The sequence below is a fragment of the Heterodontus francisci genome, chromosome 14, assembly GCF_036365525.1.
Source record: "Heterodontus francisci isolate sHetFra1 chromosome 14, sHetFra1.hap1, whole genome shotgun sequence".
Lineage (NCBI taxonomy): Eukaryota > Metazoa > Chordata > Chondrichthyes > Heterodontiformes > Heterodontidae > Heterodontus > Heterodontus francisci.
In genome coordinates this window covers 49,190,026-49,207,675 of record NC_090384.1, presented here as the reverse complement: position 1 = coordinate 49,207,675, position 17,650 = coordinate 49,190,026, and the positions used below count along the sequence as shown (strand labels likewise).

At 40.8% G+C, this 17,650-nt stretch overlaps 1 protein-coding gene across 7 annotated transcripts in view; it reads left to right on the top strand.

Moving 5' to 3' along the window:
- LOC137377033 (synaptotagmin-7-like) overlaps positions 1-17,650 on the top strand; it is a 1,016,894-nt gene that overhangs the window by 784,694 nt on the left and 214,550 nt on the right. For 4 of the 7 annotated variants that reach the window (XM_068046201.1, XM_068046196.1, XM_068046197.1 and 1 more), the window contains one exon: positions 11,449-11,571. The exons of the other annotated variants lie outside the window; for them this stretch is intronic. In XM_068046201.1, coding sequence (XP_067902302.1) covers positions 11,449-11,571 — 123 coding nt within the window. The remainder of the gene's footprint in view (positions 1-11,448; positions 11,572-17,650) is intronic. 7 annotated transcript variants of the gene reach the window in all.

Sequence of the window (17,650 nt, the reverse complement as noted above, 5' to 3'; positions counted from 1 at the left end):
GGTTCGCTGCTGATACGAAGCTAGGTGGGAAAGTAGACTATGGAGCGTGCAAATAGTCTGTAAAGGGATATAGACAGGAATCTAACTCTGGCCAAGCTTTTGGTCATCTGCCCTCTTATCTTTTGTGACTCTGTGCCAAATGTTGTTTGGTAACACTCCTGTGAAGTGTCTTGGGATGTTTTACTACATTAAAGGTGCTATATAAATAAAAGTTGTTATTGTTAAGTGAGTGGGCAAGATGGTGGCAGATGGAGCGTAATATGGGGAAAGGTGAAATTATCCACTTTGGTTGGGGATCGTCGGTATTCTGTACTGCAGAGGGCTGTGGATGTTTAGTCATTGAGTATATTCAGACTGAGATTGCTCGATTTAAAGGCACTAAGGGAATCGAGGGATATAGGGATCAGGTGGGAAAGTGGAGTTGAGGTAGATGATCAACCATGAACTTACTGAATGGCGGAGCAAGTTGAGGGGCTGTATGGCCAACTCTTGCTCCTACTAAAGTTCTTACTGTGCAAAGGAACAATTTACCTCTGCTCGAGGTAGGACGACAAGGATGATGCCATAGTTCAAGATTTTAAAATTAGAAAAATTAAGATGTTCTCAAGCTCTGCCTGTGACTCAGTTAGCGATGCTGTCTTTGTAGTGAGATGCTAGAGAAAGGCCTTGTCTGTCTGTTCAAATGGATGTAAAAGATTCTTTAGCATTTCCTGAAAGACAACAGGGAGTATCTTGGTTAACATTTCTCCCTCAACCATTACAACCAAATGTTGATTAACTGGCCATTCATCTCATTTACTGGTTGTGGCACTTTGCTGTGCACAACCTGACTGCAAGTTTGGCAACAATGGTAGGATTTTAAAATCATTTAATTGACAGTTTAGCACTTCTGGGAAGTGTTGTGACCGAGGCAGGAGGAGTGCGCTGTCTTTCTATTCCATTTCTGCACAGGTCACAAATATTTAAATGTTTACCCAGTTACTGATATGGTCAATCATAGACTTTATTTTTATCTCCGAATGAAATACACCAACCAGGTGTCTTTAATAAACAACAAAATCATCAGTTTATTATAAAACAAGACTTAACTAGTAATGAAGCAAAGCATTAGCACGCAGATTGAAATATGGAACTTCCCTTTTACCTCAGACTCTCACACTCACACACACACCCCCCCAAAAAATAGAGATTTTTCTCTTTAGAGCTTTGTTACCAAAAACAACTTTGGCCATTACTTGCTAATTCTTGAAGAAAAAAAGAGGATATGAAAGGATGCTGTTTGTTTTTTTGGTTTGACATCCCAAAATACACGTGGATGGCTGTCACTGGGATCTTTCTCGAACAGTTCTTTTCTGGTGACGTTGATCAATTTGGCAGGCTTTCCAGGAGAAACACAGCAACAGGGGTTTCTGGCAGGCTTTTCAGGAGCAATGCAGCATTAATTTATCTCTGTCTTGCACTCTCTTCTAAGAGCTTCTCAATGAGATGGAAAAGCTGGCAGGCTTTTCAAAGAGATGGAAAAAGGCTGAGCTGGGATTTTGTCCTTGGCAGGTTGATTTTTTTTAAAACTCCCTTCAAAACACTGTTCAAAGCAAAACCAAAAACAATATCACGAGTCAAGCCTCCTGACGCCTATAAATCTTGACCTGTCACTTCTCTTTAAACATCTCCTCCAAGTCCAAAGGCCCCGGTTGGGTAATGATCTGAAGACAGGTGACTTCCAGTAAAATAAAAGCAAAATACTGCGGATGCTGGAAGTCAGAAATATAAACAAGAAATGCTGGAACCACTCAGCAGGTCTGGCAGCATCTGTGGAAAGAGAAGCAGAGTTAACGTTTCGGGTCAGTGACCCTTCTTCGGACCCTATTCCGAAGAAGGGTCACTGACCCGAAGCGTTAACTCTGCTTCTCTTTCCACAGATGCTGCCAGACCTGCTGAGTGGTTCCAGCATTTCTTGTTTTTATTTCTGACTTCCAGAAAAGCTTGTTTACAAACCACGTCCAAAAGACCTTACCATGAACCCAGTGAAAAAAAAATCCATGGAATCCTTTTGCCTTTTCCCAAATAAAACAATGTCCATAATTCTAAAATACATGAGTCCTCAAAAAAATATAAAAGTACTGTCACAACAGATGTCCTGAGGATATGAAAGATGCCAATCAAATCTTTACTTTTACATTTTCTTTTATATTTTTTACTTCAGGGGTCACCATGTCTGAGCTTATGTGGCCGCATGCCCAATTTTGTACCTGTGTAGCTTGTCATGAGCTATTGCTGCTGAGTTCCTTTATCACCTAACCATGTTTTGCTTCTTCCTCTTGGTTCTGGATATTTACTACCTCCCAGCATGATTGGCTTGCTTCTCATCTCCCTTCCCTCTGGCTAAAGGTCACTTAGTACTGAGGTTTGTTTCTTTTAACTTGAGCATCATGCTTCTCCCTCGCAAGCTTTCACATCCTTCCTAAGTGTTAACAGCCAGGTGGGTGATGGCATGCCTTGTTCCCGCTGTTCACCTCCCAGCTGACCACAGCAAGTGTTTTTGTTACTCTGGTTTTAACTCATTGTTTTATTTGTCAAATAAATAGTGGCCGGTTTTCTTGTAGGTTTAAAACAGAAGATTGACTATTTATTGAACAGTATTCATTCCCGAAACGGTCACAACTGCACCCATGCATGCATTCAATCTCTCACACACATACACACAAGAATAGATAGAGAGGAAAAGGGTAAGTGGTCTGAAATGAGGTAGGTGTTTGGGGTTCACGATAAACCTGTTGAATCATCATGGAGGGCATTTTTTTAAAGTTGCAGGCCTGGGTATTTGTAGTTTACTGGTGGTTAAGACTTCAGACTGGAGGCAGTGTTCTCTGCTGCACCAAGTTGAAGTGTAGAATTCGCAGCAGGGCTCTTACTTGTTTTGGCTGGCCTTTCCACAGCCATTGGCTGGATTTCCTTCCAGTGATCTTGTGATAGCTCTCCCTCCTTCCCACCCCCCCACCCCCCCAAATCTTTCACAGCCTCTGTTAGGAGATGCATGGCCCCCTCCGTGTTCTGACCACACAATGTACCAGGATGTGGCTACTTCACACCCTCTTTGTTTCAGAAGAACCCATTCAATTCCGGAATGTCTCTTGATAGTTTCGGGGTGGGTGTAATTGACACCTAGCCTGGAATGTATCCTTTTGTCTTTAAGAGTCAGACAGTTGAATACGCAGGTCAAGTCAGGTCACCGGCAGCCATTTTGCAGGACATTATCCACCTTTTAAAAGAAAAGTCAGTTTTTTAAATATCTGTTCAGTTTGGTTCTGTATTTTCATCGCTGCACTTCTCATGACCACGACATAAGGTGCAGTGCCCAGAATGGAGCACAATACTGCAATTGAGGCCAAACCAGTGTTTTATAAAGGTTCATCATAACTTCCTTGCTTTTGTATTCTATGCCTCGCTTTGAGGCCCAGGATCTTGTATGCTTTTTTTAACCATTTTCTCTACCTGCCTTGCCACCTTCAACAATTTGTGTTTATATACTCCCAGGTCTCTCTGTTTCTGCTTCCCCTTTAGAATTGTACCTTTTATTTTGTATTGCCTCTCCTTGTTCTTCCTATCAAATTTATCTCTTCACATTTCTCTGCATTAAAATACATCTACATCTGCCATGTGTCCACTCAATCCATCAGCCTGTCTGTCCTCTTGAAGTCTGTTACTATTGCCCTCACAATTCACAATATTTTAAAGTTCTGTGTCATCTACAAACTTTGAAATTGTGCCTGTGCACCCAAGTCTGAGTCAGTACAGACAAGAAAAGCAGTGGTCTAGTACTGAACCTTGGAGAACACCTTCCTCCAGTCCATAAAACAACCATTTACCACTACTCTCTTTCTTGTCTCTCAGCCAATTCATGATGCCACTGTCCCTTTTATTCCAAGGGCCTCAACTTTGCTGAAAGCTTATTATGTGGCGCTTTATTAAACACCTTTTGGAAGTCCATATATACCACATCAACGCCCTTTCTTACCTCACCAACAAACTCGATCAAGTTGGTAAAACACGATTTGCCTTTTATAAATCAGTGCTGTATTTCCTTAATTAATGCAATTTTTTCTAAGTGACTGTTACTGTTGTCTCAGATTATTGTTTCTAAAGGTTTTCCCACCACCAAGGTTGAACTGACTGGCCTGTGGTTGCTGGGTTTATCCTTAGTCTTTTTTAAACAATTTTGTAACATTTGCAGTTACAATCCTCTGGCACCTCCCCATATCTAAAGAGGATTGGAAAATTATGGGCCATACCTCTGCAATTTCCACCCTCACTTCCCTCAGCATCGTTGGATGCATCCCATCCGATCCTGGTGACTTATCAACTTTAAGTACAGCCAACATTTCTGAAAACACTCTGCTTCATCAATTTTAGTCTATCTAGTATCTCAAATACCTCCTCCTTCATTGAGATTTGGCAACATCATCTTCCTTGGTAAAGACATGCATAGTACTCATTTAGTACCTCAGTCATGCATAGATCCCCTTTTAAGTCCATAATCAGCCCCACTACTCCTCCTACTACCCTTTTGCTATTTATATGCCTATTGAAGACTTTTGGATTCCCTTTTGTTAGCTGCCAGTCTCTTTCTCTCTGCCTCTCATTTTTCTTTTTCATTCTGAACTTTCTAGAGTCAGCCTGATTCTCACTTGTATTATCAATCTATCATCTGTCATACACCCTTTTTGTATGCTGCTTCTTTCTCTTTCGATCTGTCTCGTCATCTAGGGAGCCCTGGCTTTGATTGTCCTATGTTTTCCCTTTATGGGAATACATCTCGCCTGTACCCAAATCATCTCTTTAAAGGCAGCCTGTTGTTCCATTACAGTTTTGTCTGCCAACCTTGCATTCCAATTTACCTGGGACAGGTCCATTCTCAACCCACTGAAACTTATCCTCCTTCAATTAAGTATTTTTACTCTGGATTACTCCTTGTCCTTTTCCAGAGTTAACCTTATGATCACTGTTCCCTAACTGACACTTGATCCACTTCATCCCCCATAACCAAATCCAGCAATACCTCCTTCCTTGTTGGATCGGAAACATACTGATCAAGAAAATTCTCCTGAACACACTTCAGAAGCGTTGGGTTAGTTCTCAAATGTACGCTCACATTACTCAACTTGACATCGCCGTCATCAATTCAGTGGCTGTTGCTGTGCTGCCTGCCTGTCCATCAAATTGTGGATGAGGCAGAACTTCCTTCAGTTTAAAAAAAAAAAAATTAGCAATTCAAAGCCATTGCACTTGGTTCTTGTCAGAAACTCTGTACTTTCATCCAAGGTTCCAACCTTTCAGCAGCTGCTCACTCAGCTTAAACAGGACAGTGCATAGCCTTGGTATCCTGCTGATCTGTGCGTTCAGCTTCAAGTTCCATATTCACGTTATTATGGACAATAGGGGATTTCCACCTATACAGGGCCTGTGGGAAGGTCCATATCCCTGGGGACCACCTGCCTTTCTTCCCCCACATTTTTGGACCACAAGACTTTTTTGCCACATTTTCCATGCTTCCTTCTCTAAGATTCTGCTGTAATCATATACACTTTCTCCTTGACCCATCTTTTGTTTCTATGCTTGTTTCATTATCGCCACATTTTGCCTTGCAGCATCATCATTTTGTCATTTAATCACTCTTATTACAGATCACAGCCTCTTGTTCTTCCCCCGCCCCTTTTCCTTGCTCTGCACTTGCTTTAAAACTGTTTATCTCTTAACATCTTTCAGTTCTATTGAAAGGTCAGTAAACTGAAATGTTAACTCTTTCTCTCTGCACAGATGCTGTCTAGCCTGCTGAGTGTTTTCAGCATGTTCTGCTTTTATTTATTATGAATACTTATTTTTGTTCTGGCACATCTCCTGCCTCTGTCCCTACCTCGCTTCCTCTGTTGTTAAAACTCCTAACCTGTCTGTCACTTCCAGGATCAACTTCTTCACTTCCCCCAAGCCAGCCTCCTGAGATCCATCAGACAGAAATTCAAACTCATCCAAAGCTCCAAGGCTTACATTCTATCTCATACTAAGTCCAGCTCATCTATTGCCCAATGGTTCCCTGTCCCCTATCAAATTAATTTCAAAACCCATAAAGCCAGTTGGTGAAGGATAGAATTGGGAACAATCTTACATGCATTTATTTACACATTACAAGCATACATCTGCTAATCCAACAAACCACAGTTTCTGTCTCTCTATTTATAGGGGCAGAAGTGAGTCTCCAGTTAATGCCCACCACCTGCATACATTAAAAACAATTAATATACAATTAACACTTGTTTGCAAATTCATCTGCCTACCTCCACATTAAAGAGCCTCCTCAAATCTTCTATCTGACACCTCCTAGTTGTCTTCCATGGATGCCAAGCAGTTAAATCAACTTGTATTGTGAATTTCTTTGGGACATTTTACTAGATTAGATACTATCTAATGCAAATTATTGTATCTGAATCTTAGCATATTAACTGGCTTTCTTGGTAAAATTGGTCTATTCTTATCTGTATGTTAGTTGCACTCTAATCCAGGGTTCTAAAGAGTAGAACATTCTTACATAAATTCCAAATCTCTCTGTATGCCCATTCCTTTTAATCCCTTGCTAAATATAATTGAGTTTTCACTGAGTCTGTAACATCTGTTGCCAGACTGTCCCACATTGCTTCAATTCCCTCTTTACAGCTGAGTATAATGGCACCTGCATATTGTAGGTTATTCCACTTTATTTCTATTTGAAAGTGAAGGCTAGCTTCATAATTATCTTGGAATGCACATTGAAGAAGTAGAGAGAATGGGTGCATCCTGTGGTATAATACATCAAGGAAATGTCATGTTTCTCCAAGGTCAGCTCTGGCTTAGACAGTTGACCTGGCCTGTCCAAAAGCCAGATTTCTCACTGGAAATTTTTATTTTTTTAATCCAGCATGTGATTCTGCTTCTGTTGACTCCAAGCAGCACCTTGCTGTTATGTGGAATGAATGCTATGGTTCAGTTGCTCCTATCTTTCCTGTGTGTTGATATTAACACTGACTTTCTCCACTCATCTGGCCCTTTTGTTGTTTCCCATAAACTCTTGCAGATTTTTATGAAGAACTTAAGCATTGCCCATTGTCTCACTGAACCAGGAGGTCTCAGGTTTGATTCTCATGATTTCAGCTCAGCTGGGGTAGCAGTAGGAGTGCTACAATTGACCTCAGCACTTCTAGGATAGAGAGGTGAAAATTTGGACGTATGTGTGTGTAAGACATTGAGCAGGAATGGGTTCAAACTTAGTTGTACAGTCAAGTACTGGCATTCACTATCTGGGCTCAGTGTTTGGGTGAACTACTTGAGGACTGCTCGTATGTCAGCCAGAGTCAGCAGCTTCTGGGAAGGGAGCAATTTTTTTTTTTAAATATAAAACATTGAGAGTGAAATTCCCCGAAGATTTTTCCCAGTTGCCCCCCATAACTTTGGTGGAAGAACCATGGAAATGCCAGAAAAAATAGTTTAAGCAATGTTTAATCAATTTTTTTTAGGGTCTCTGTAGTTCTTCCACTGAAATGATGGTAGACAATTGGGAGAACCCTTGCGGAAATTCACTTTGTTTTTCCAATGCTAAACTGTGGGACATAGTTACCATATTTGCAAAGCATACTCTGCACCACAGAGGAGAAGGGAGGAATAGAAGTCAGTATAATAAAAATGATTATTCAATTTTGGATGATCCTTTAGTAACCTGAGTTGTTAATGTGCAATAATTAAGGTTTCCAACACGATTGCTCCACTGTTTAGTAGCGTGCATGTTCAAGAGCCTAGGCCTGAGCCCCTGACCTCGGCTGTACTGATCTGGTGAGATGTGAAGTAGAGGCAAGCCAGTTCCTCATGGAGTGGAAGAAAATAATGCAAGAATCAGCAATGAGTTGGTTGACTGTAACTTGTTCAAGTCTGGGACTATGTTCTTCGAACCACCTTCTCTGCCATAGATGTGCAACACAAGGAAGTTTAAGAGGGAGGAGAAAATATATTTAAAGAAGCATTCACACTCAAAAATCCTCACTGTGATGTTAAGAAATATCTGTAGGTTACTTTTTCACTGTCATCAGCTAGATGTGTTTTTAAGTGCTGTTCAGTACAGCATTTCCACTGGGACATCTCGAAATGGAAAATTTATCTGCGGTACAAACAAAGCTCCAGATAAAAGAGAAGAACAAACCAGGATAGACAGAGAATATTTAAATTAGTCATTGCTTTGCTGCAATTTGTCATGTGAAACAAACCAGTAACAGATAGCATTCCAATAGCCTACTGGTTAGAGAATGAGCTCAGTTTTAAAGTGAACATATAGGCACACTAATCTGTCAGCTAGGAAAAACAACTTAGATTCTCAGTTGGAGTAAATGTTCCACAGTGGAACAGAGAAATGGCAAAGAATTACAATATGCTTATTTAGCTCCTTTTAAGAACGGCTCCTTTTGGGCGAATGAGGCAATATTAATACAGGGTCTGAAACATTTCCTTCTCTACCTCTCAACATCTAAATGGAAATATAATGCCTTGCAAGAGAAAGGTATAAATTGACAATGAGTCCTTCACCTGTCAGTCAAGTCAGGGTTCCTCTTTGTCTATGGTGTCTGAATATTATTCAAGCTATTTGAGATTGACCTGTTTGTAAATGGTTGATATTCTATGGTATGTTCGGGGACTCAAACTTTGTAACACATTCTTATTTACAGGGAAATGACTCCTTTTTTATTATTTCTTCTTTGGCCTCCTTGTCTCTAGAGATAATGGGTAAGCGCCTAGAGGAGGCCATTGGTTTGTGGAGCAGCGCCTGGAGTGACTATAAAGGCCAATTCTAAAGTGACAGACTCTTCCAGAGGCGCTGCAGATAAAATTGGTTGTCGGGGCTGTTACACAGTTGGCTCTCTCCTTGCACTTGTCTTTTTTCCTGCCAACTGCTAAGTCTCGTTGACTTGCCATGGAACTGAAAAGTCCTGTCCATTTTCGTCCAGTCAACCTAGCCCTATCCGTCTTTTGGATGGGATGTTCAACCGAGGCCCCATCTATCCTCAGACGTTAAAAAATCCCCTGGCACTATTGCAAAGAAGAGCAGGGGAAATGTCCTGGCCAGTATTTATCCCTCAATCAACACCCCAAAAAATGATCATCTGGTCATTATCACATTGCTGTTTGTGGGAGCTTGTTGTGTGCAATTAGCTGCCATGTTTCCTATCTTACACCAGTGACTATAGTTCAAAAGTACTTAATTGGTTGTAAAGTGTTTTGAGATGTCCAATGATTGTGTAAATTGCTATATAAATACAAGTTTTTTTTTTTATTATACCAACCCTTTTTCTTTAGCAGTGAGATTTTGTTCATGTAAACACCCATTGTATGACTGAGTATCTTGGAAGTAAAGACACTATATTCATAAATTTACTGTTGTAGGTTAAGCAACCTGGTACCTCCAATCCTTGAAGTCTTGTAGTTCCTGACTGTAAAGTAGAATTTCCTGCATGAGAGGAGTGCCCTTTCTTGCTGGAGCAGAAAAGAAGAGGCTTGAAAGTTGATCTGGGATAGATGTGGCATGTTAACTAAACCTGTTGCAATATCATGGCATAAGGTCTAGCTGGCTTTACTGAGTTGCCAGAAGAATGAATACTTGAAAGCCTTTTTAGCAGAACGAAAATGCAAAACAATCAGAGAAATTAAGTAGTCATTGAAGGCCCAGAGATAGGTATCCCTGATGCTTTGTCCTGATGTGTTGATCATACCTGATTCTGGAAGTGCCTATTATGATCCTGGTCTGACTGAGTAGTAATATTTAACAAATGTTCTTCAATTTCTGTTTTCAACCAATTTTTCATGACAGAATCCTAGATTTTGAAGTTTATTCCCAATCGCTTTAACTTGTTTTCATTTAAAAATTAACAGAATTGTTAACCTGTGTGATTTTTCAAAAGCTCATGTTCAGAGTTCTGTAAGATTCAGTTCTGTGTCTCTTTCAGCTGCACCTGGAGGTAGTCTGGTGTGATCTGTAGCATTTCTCTCCTGTCTTCTTAAGTGCACTAGTAAATCTATATAACCAGTGAACAAGATGAACTGTGAATGATGAGTGTGCAAAACAGTAACATTAGATTTGGTCCCTGATTTTTCACCTAGAATAATTTTCTGGTAATAATTGTTACCTGCTTTCTATCTGGGCTTTTTTAAAATCTAAAACTCCCAGGAGGTTTTAAATAAATTAATTGAAAATGGGCTCCCCTGATGTCTCAGTTCGAAGGAGCACAATCAAGTGTGGAACTGAGTCATACAAACCAGGAAGGTCCCATATTCAACCACTAGGCTGATCTCAGCTATTGATCTCCAATTTGCCTCAGCACCCTTAGGCTACAAGAGGAAAAATCATCTCTGGTTCACATTTGTGAATTCTACTGCGCTGGAATGTGTGTGTGCAGGGACAGGATCAGACTTAACTGCAGTGCATCCCACACCCCCAGCACTCACCATCTCGGATCACACAAAACTAATAGCTACTTGGACGAGATGGGTGGCAAGCACCTGTGGGAGTGGATGTCCAGTCAGCACCTTCAGGAGAAGAAAAGATAAGCTTGGAAGGGTTAAGATCTGAAACCAAAGAATGCTATAACCTTAATGCATATGCTATACCTAATGCATCCAGATGACAATCCGAGGTCAAAGAACAAGATTTGTGGTTGCTGGAGTTCAATGACAGTTTTATTCTATACCTATTCTGTTCATTCCAAATGTTTTATGCATTGTCCTTTTATTTTTTAGCTAAAACCTGTCTCTAACATGCAATTTATTTCTTTACAATTTAAACAAACAAGATATTTGACACAGAATATTCGACTGCACGGAACATCACAGCTGAGCCCAATCCTGTCCTCGCCTGATATTGACCCATTCACACTTTCCAGCAGGAGTAGTTGGATAACAATCAGAAGCGGGAACCCTCCTTAGCTCAAGGTACTGAGGCCTATTGTAGTGTCCTAACTACTATCCCAGCTGAGACCAGAATATTTTTGTTCAGAATTTGAAAGATTCTTCATTTGCAATCTCATGCAGGTTTTCAAATCAAATCCATTTAAAATAATGATGAATGAGTTTTTAAACCGAGTGCTAATTTTGTTAGTCACTTCATGTGTCTGAAATTGCACAATTATGACCATTAATGTTCCTTTTCCACTGGATCTAAAATGAACTTGTTCTTTCAACCTACTCCATCCATGGCATGCACACTCCCCTCCAAATCCTGCTCCCTGTATCTTCCATCTACATTACAACCCTAATTTCAAACTAGGACCATTTGGTGCAGTTGAGTCCAGACCAGAGTTTTACCTCTAGCTGTTGTATACTGGAATCTTTCTGTCTTACCTACCTCTTTCTCCCTGCCCTGTTCCTCTGAATGGGTTTCTTCAGTGAAGGCCGGATGGTGGTCCTTTCCCTGGTTATGGGTTTGACAGAACAAGATGACTTTGCAAATATTCCTGATCTACAGACCAGCAACAGCCAACAAAACCAAGGCATGCAGTCAGACAAAAGGTACGAATCTGACAAAAAGAACAGAAAACTGATCACAGTGTGAATTAGGAGATGAAAAACAGCAGGAAATATGCTAATTTTTTTAGGAATGATAAATCAGTGTACATAGGTGTGAGACTAATCTTTGATGTTCAGCAGTACATATGTATTGTGTTAGTGTCTTTGAGTATGTGGGACCAGTTCTGTGTGTTTTATGAAACGAGCCATCCTGATGCATTTTTCATTTGAGAGAAAAAGATACAAAATATTTCTGAAGATCGTTGTATTAAACTTGAGCTTGTATTAGTTGGCATTTCAAAAGTCATGGATGGAAGATAACACACAGTGTTAGAACTGGAAATCAAGCTGTGAAAAACCCCCCAAAATGATATATGTTAGGATCTTTTTTAGATCACCAACCTGTCCAAAGTTCCTCTGTTAATAATAACCTTGTGTGTTTAAATTCCCTTTCACCATGTCTGTGAAGTGAAAAATTTACATACTTTGTCACAGAAGCTGATTGGAGTTTGTTTTTACTTTCTACTAAAGAATATTTGTTAATTCGTAGTGTTTTTTAAATTTTTCCTTTTTTTTTCTTTTTATTTCCCCGTCTCTTAGTGCTAGCATCATCACTACTGATTCTTATTACTCCCTTCTACAACTGACATCTATTCTATCCCCACTTCCTCACCTTGTCTCAACAATTCTTAGTGTCTCCCCTATTTTCCCCATCCAATATTTAAACATTGTCTTCCCTTCCCATCAGACTGCTGCCTTAGTTATCCCCACACATTGAATTTTTAGTACCTTCTCCCCTCTGACTCAAAGCATTTCTTTACTCTGTCCCATGACACTAATGTAAATCCAGCTCCCTCGCACTATTGAACTCATTAGCTCCTCTCAGTCAGCACCCAATGATAATGGCTCTACCTCCACTCAATCTAATATTCTCACATTCAGTCTTAGTAACTTCTCAGCCAACATCCCATAATAATGGTAGTTTACTTATGCTAGTTTTGGTAACTGCTCAGTTAGTTTCCTTCAAAACAAAATTAATAGATTTAAACATAGCGCTTCCTTTTTTTAAAAAAGTGATATCAGCAGTGACATTTGCTCTTTAAATTTATTCAGGAAATGTGTACATTCCCTTCCTCAATTACGCTAAGCTGTTGTGCTGGGTTGCTGACCCAGCCTAAGGTATTGTTTTTTGGTTTTCATGGAATAATGGGCAGAATTTGATGCTGAAAACAGTAGTAAAAGTTATTCAGTGTCCCAGCTCTCCAGTGCATTGTTCAATTTATAGTGTCCCTTTGCGTAATGAACTCTATCATTTCTATCTGTGTAACACACTGTTCAGTTCATAGTATAATACACTAAAGTATCCACCTAACTGAAGCATGTAATGTATAGTACCAGCACAATTTGGGAGTTTCTGGGGGTTTTGTGTGTCCCACATGAATACATGTGAAAAGTGTCAAAAACTGAACATGAGCTCAGAATCTGAGTTTGAGAAACAACTGCCAAATACAGATGTCTAAACGGTGTCTAGAATGCATGCTTCAGATGTGACCCGCCTTCAGATTGAGTTTGTGGGGAAATCAAGTGGATGACCATCCATTAGCATTGCAAGGAGAAACAAAGCAGGGATTGTGATCCCTGAAATTGTTGAACTGATGAACAGGAATTCAGGACTGAATACCAGTGACATTGGCAACTATTTCGAGGAGGGAGGGAAACTATGAGCAAAATCATAGCATTGTCAAGTAAGTGCTGGCTCAAGAGGGAGAAATGAAGTACAGAAAAGCAGCAGTATTAGTAGGGAATTCCATAGTTGGAAAGTTGCAGCCAAGGGTCCTGGTGTGTTGTCTCCCAGATGCTAAAGTAAGGAATATAACACAGTAAATGCAAAATAATTTGGAGCAGGAAGGGAAGACAGCCAGAGGTCATAGTTCATATTAGGACCAATGAAATTGGAATGAATAGAATTGGGGACCTGTATAAATGGAAGATGGATTTAAGAGCTTCTCCTCAAGCATGATTAACCTAGGATTATTCCCAGTGTACATACTAGTCAGTATAGAATTAACAATAAACGGGAGGTAAATGCTTGACTGGAGAGATTATGTTCAGGGAAGGGTCCAGAACAATGGAACCAATTATAGGACAGGAATGGCCTGGACAGAATGGATGAGCTTTACCTGAAAAAGGCTGGGACCACTGTCATCATTGAGAGAGCAACTAGTCTAATGGGGAATGGCCTAAATTAATAGGATGGGAGATGAAACGGGAAGAGAAAAGCAAGAGGAGTATTGGAAAGAAAAGTACTGTAAATCAGAAGGAAGAGGAATTTAACAGTAATCCCAAAAATTTGGAGTCAGGATACGTATCATAGAATTGTGTCTGTGCTGGCTGAGGATAAACAATTCAGCCCAATCCTACTTTCTAAATCTTGGTCTGTAGCCTTGTAGGTTAAGGAACTTCAAGTGCATATCCAAGTATTTTTTTTAATGTGATGAGGGTTTCTACCACACTTTCAAACAGTGAGTTACAGACCCCCACCACCCTCTGGATGAAAAGATTTCTCCTCCGCTCCCCTCTAATCCTCATACCAATTGCTTTAGGTCTATGCCCCTTGATCGTTGACTTCTGTGCTAAGGGAAATTACTCCTTCTGATCTACTGTCTCGGCCACTCCCGTAATGTTATACATCTTATTTAAATCTCCCCTTCTCTGTTCCAAAGGAAACAACCCCATATAATCCAATCTTTCCTAATAATAGTAAAAATTCTCCATTCCTGCCAACAACATCATAAATCTTCTCTGTACCCTCTCTAGAGCAATTATATCCTTCCTGTAATTTTTGTTCATCCTTTCACAGGATGTGGGTGTTGCCGGCTAAGCCAGCATTTATGGCCCTTGAGAAGGTGGTGGTGAGCTGCCGCCTTGAACTGCTGCAATCAATGTGGTGATCAGAACTGTACATAGTACTGTAGCTGTGGCCTAACTAGAGTTTTATACACTTCTAGCAGAATCTCCCTGCTTTGATAATCTATGCCTCGACGAATAAAGGCAAGTATTCTGGATGCCGCCTTAAGCACCTTATCTACCTACCTGTCGTGCTACCTTCGGGGATCTGTGGATGTGCACTTCAAGCTCCTTCTGTCCTTTACATTTCTCAGTATCCTACCATTTCCTTGCCACTTGAATTCAGTTTGCTACTTTTCTGCCCACCTGACCAGTCCATTGTTAGCTTCCTGTAATCAACAGTTTCTTCCTCACTATCAACTACTCAGCCAATTTTTGTATTATCCGCAAGCTTCTGAATCATGCCCCTACATTTAAGTCTAAATCATTGATATCTACCACACAAAAAAGCAGGTGATCTAGTATTGACCCCTGTGGAACGCTGCTGGGGAAACAGCCCCCACACTTTTTTATATAAAAAAAAAACACCTGTCAACTATTACCCTTTGCTTCCTGCAACTAAGCCAATTTTGGATCCAGCTTGCCACTTTCACTTGGATCCCATGGCTTTAACTTTTCTGACCAGTCTCTCATGTGGGTCCATGTCAAAAGCCTTGATAAAATCCATTTGTACTACCTCAAACATGCTACCCTGATGGACCTGCCTTGTTATTACCTCAAAATAAATCAATCATTAGACACTACCTTCCTTTAACAAATTCATGCTTATTGTCCTTGATTAATTTGTACTTTTCTAAATGATGATTAATACAGTACCTCAGAATTTTTTCCAATTTTCCCACCACCAAGGTTAGGCTGACTGGCCTGTAATTACTCTGTCTATCTCTTTCTCCCCTTTTAAATACTGCACAATGTTAGCAGCCCTCCAGCACCACACCTGTAGCCAGAGAGAATGGAAAATGATGCTTAGAATCTATTTTCTCCCATGCTTCTCTTAACAGCCTGGGATATATTTCATGAGGGCCTAGTGATTTATCCAAGGATGCTAAACACCTTAATATTCCCCTCTCATTATGTTTATCCTGTACAATATTTCACATTCTGCCTTCGCCTCCTCCTCTTTAATGACCATGTCTACATCATCCCCCTCTTTTGTGAAGACAGACGCTAAGTATTCAAAAAGAACCATGTCCATGTCTTCCGCCTTCACAGAGTATGCATGGAAATGCATAGAACATCCAAAACAGAACAGGATAATTAGAAACGTTAATGACAATGGAGGGTTATGGTGTTGCAGCTGTTTAGTTTAAACAGGGCGGGGAACTTATTTTCTTTATCACATTTTCAGGTGATATGGAGAGGGGGAAAAAAGGGGTGTTGATTATAATAAAAGATTGTATCACAATGCGAGGAAGTAAGGGTGTTCTAAGGGGTTGAATGGAAACAGAATCCATATGGATAAAGTCAATAGGAAGAGAAATAGTACAATTCTCAGTATGTAGTACAGGGCACCAAATAGTGGAGACGAGTAGCTGGGATATTTGTCAGTTCAGAAAGACAAGAGGGCAATAATGCACAATTTTGATCGTTCCAGGGTAGGCTGGAATAAAGGCAATGCATGTGGTCAAAGGGGATTAAGCTTTATAGAATGCATCCAGGACTGCTTCCTAGATCAGTATGTGCAATAAGGAAGCAAACATTGCTTGAATTAGTTTTGTGAAATTATTGAGGCCAATAACTGTGGAAGCAAGAGTACAATTAGAAATAGTGACCACACAATAATTGGGCTCGATGTGAAAACGGAAAAGGACAATGAAGAGTGAAGGATAAGGGTTCTGAATTGGAAAAATGCAAAGTTATGTATGTGAGAATTTAGCAAAAAGGATGAGATCAGCAATGGGGAACCTTTAAATACGAGATGGATAAAGTACAACATAGCTTTCCTGGATGGTGAAAATGTTAATCAAAAGACCAGGTTCTGTCGATTTTAAATGGAGATGAAACTAAACAAACCTAAAAGGTGAAACTAATCCAACTATGTCCAGCAATACATAAATACATGAAGGAGGTAGAAAGTGTGCCTCAGAAGTGGAAAGTGAAATTAGAGGTGCTGAAAGGGATTATGAAAAATAATAGAGAATCTTCTTCTTCTTTAGCCTCCTTGTCTCGAGAGACAATGGGTAAGCGCCTGGAGGTGGTCAGTGGTTTGTGCAGCAGTGCCTGGAGTGGCTATAAAGGCCAATTCTAGAGTGACAGACTCTTCCACAGGTGCTGCAGATAAAATTGGTTGTCGGGGCTGTTACACAGTTGGCTCTCTCCTTGCACTTGTCTTTTTTTCCTGCCAACTGCTAAGTCTCTTCAACTCGCCACGCTTTAGCCCCGCCTTTATGGTTTCCCGCCAGCTCTGGCGATCGCTGGCAACTGACTCCCATGACTTGTGATCAATGTCACAGGACTTCATGTCGCATTTGCAGACGTCTTTAAAGTGGAGACATGGACAGCCGGTGGATCTGGTACCAGTGACGAGCTCGCTGTACAATGTGTCCTTGGGGATCCTGCCATCTTCCATGCGGCTCACATGGCCAAGCCATCTCGGGCGCCGCTGGCTCAGTAGGGTGTATATGCTGGGGATGTTGGCCGCCTCGAGGACTTCTGTGTTGGAGATACGGTTCTGCCACCTGATGCCAAGGGTTTTCTGGAGGCAGCGAAGATGGAATGAATTGAGACGTCGCTCTTGGCTGACGTACGTTGTCCAGGCCTCGCTGCCGTAGAGCAAGGTACTGAGGACACAGGCTTGATACACTTGGACTTTTGTGTTCTGTGTCAGTGCGCCATTTTCCCACACTCTCTTGGCCAGTCTGGACATAGCAGAGGAAGCCTTTCCCATGTGCTTGTTTAATTCTGCATCGAGAGGCAGGTTACTGGTGATAGTTGAGCCTAGGTAGGTGAACTCTTGAACCACTTCCAGAGTGTGGTGGCTGGTATTGATAGATGGGGCATTTCTGACGTCCTGTCCCATGATGTTCGTTTTCTTGAGACTGATAGGCCAAATTCATTGCAGGCAGCCGCAAACTTGTCGATGAGTCTCTGCAGACACTCTTCAGTGTGAGATATTAATGCAGCATCGTCAGCAAAGAGAAGTTCCCTGATGAGGACTTTCCGTACTTTGGTCTTC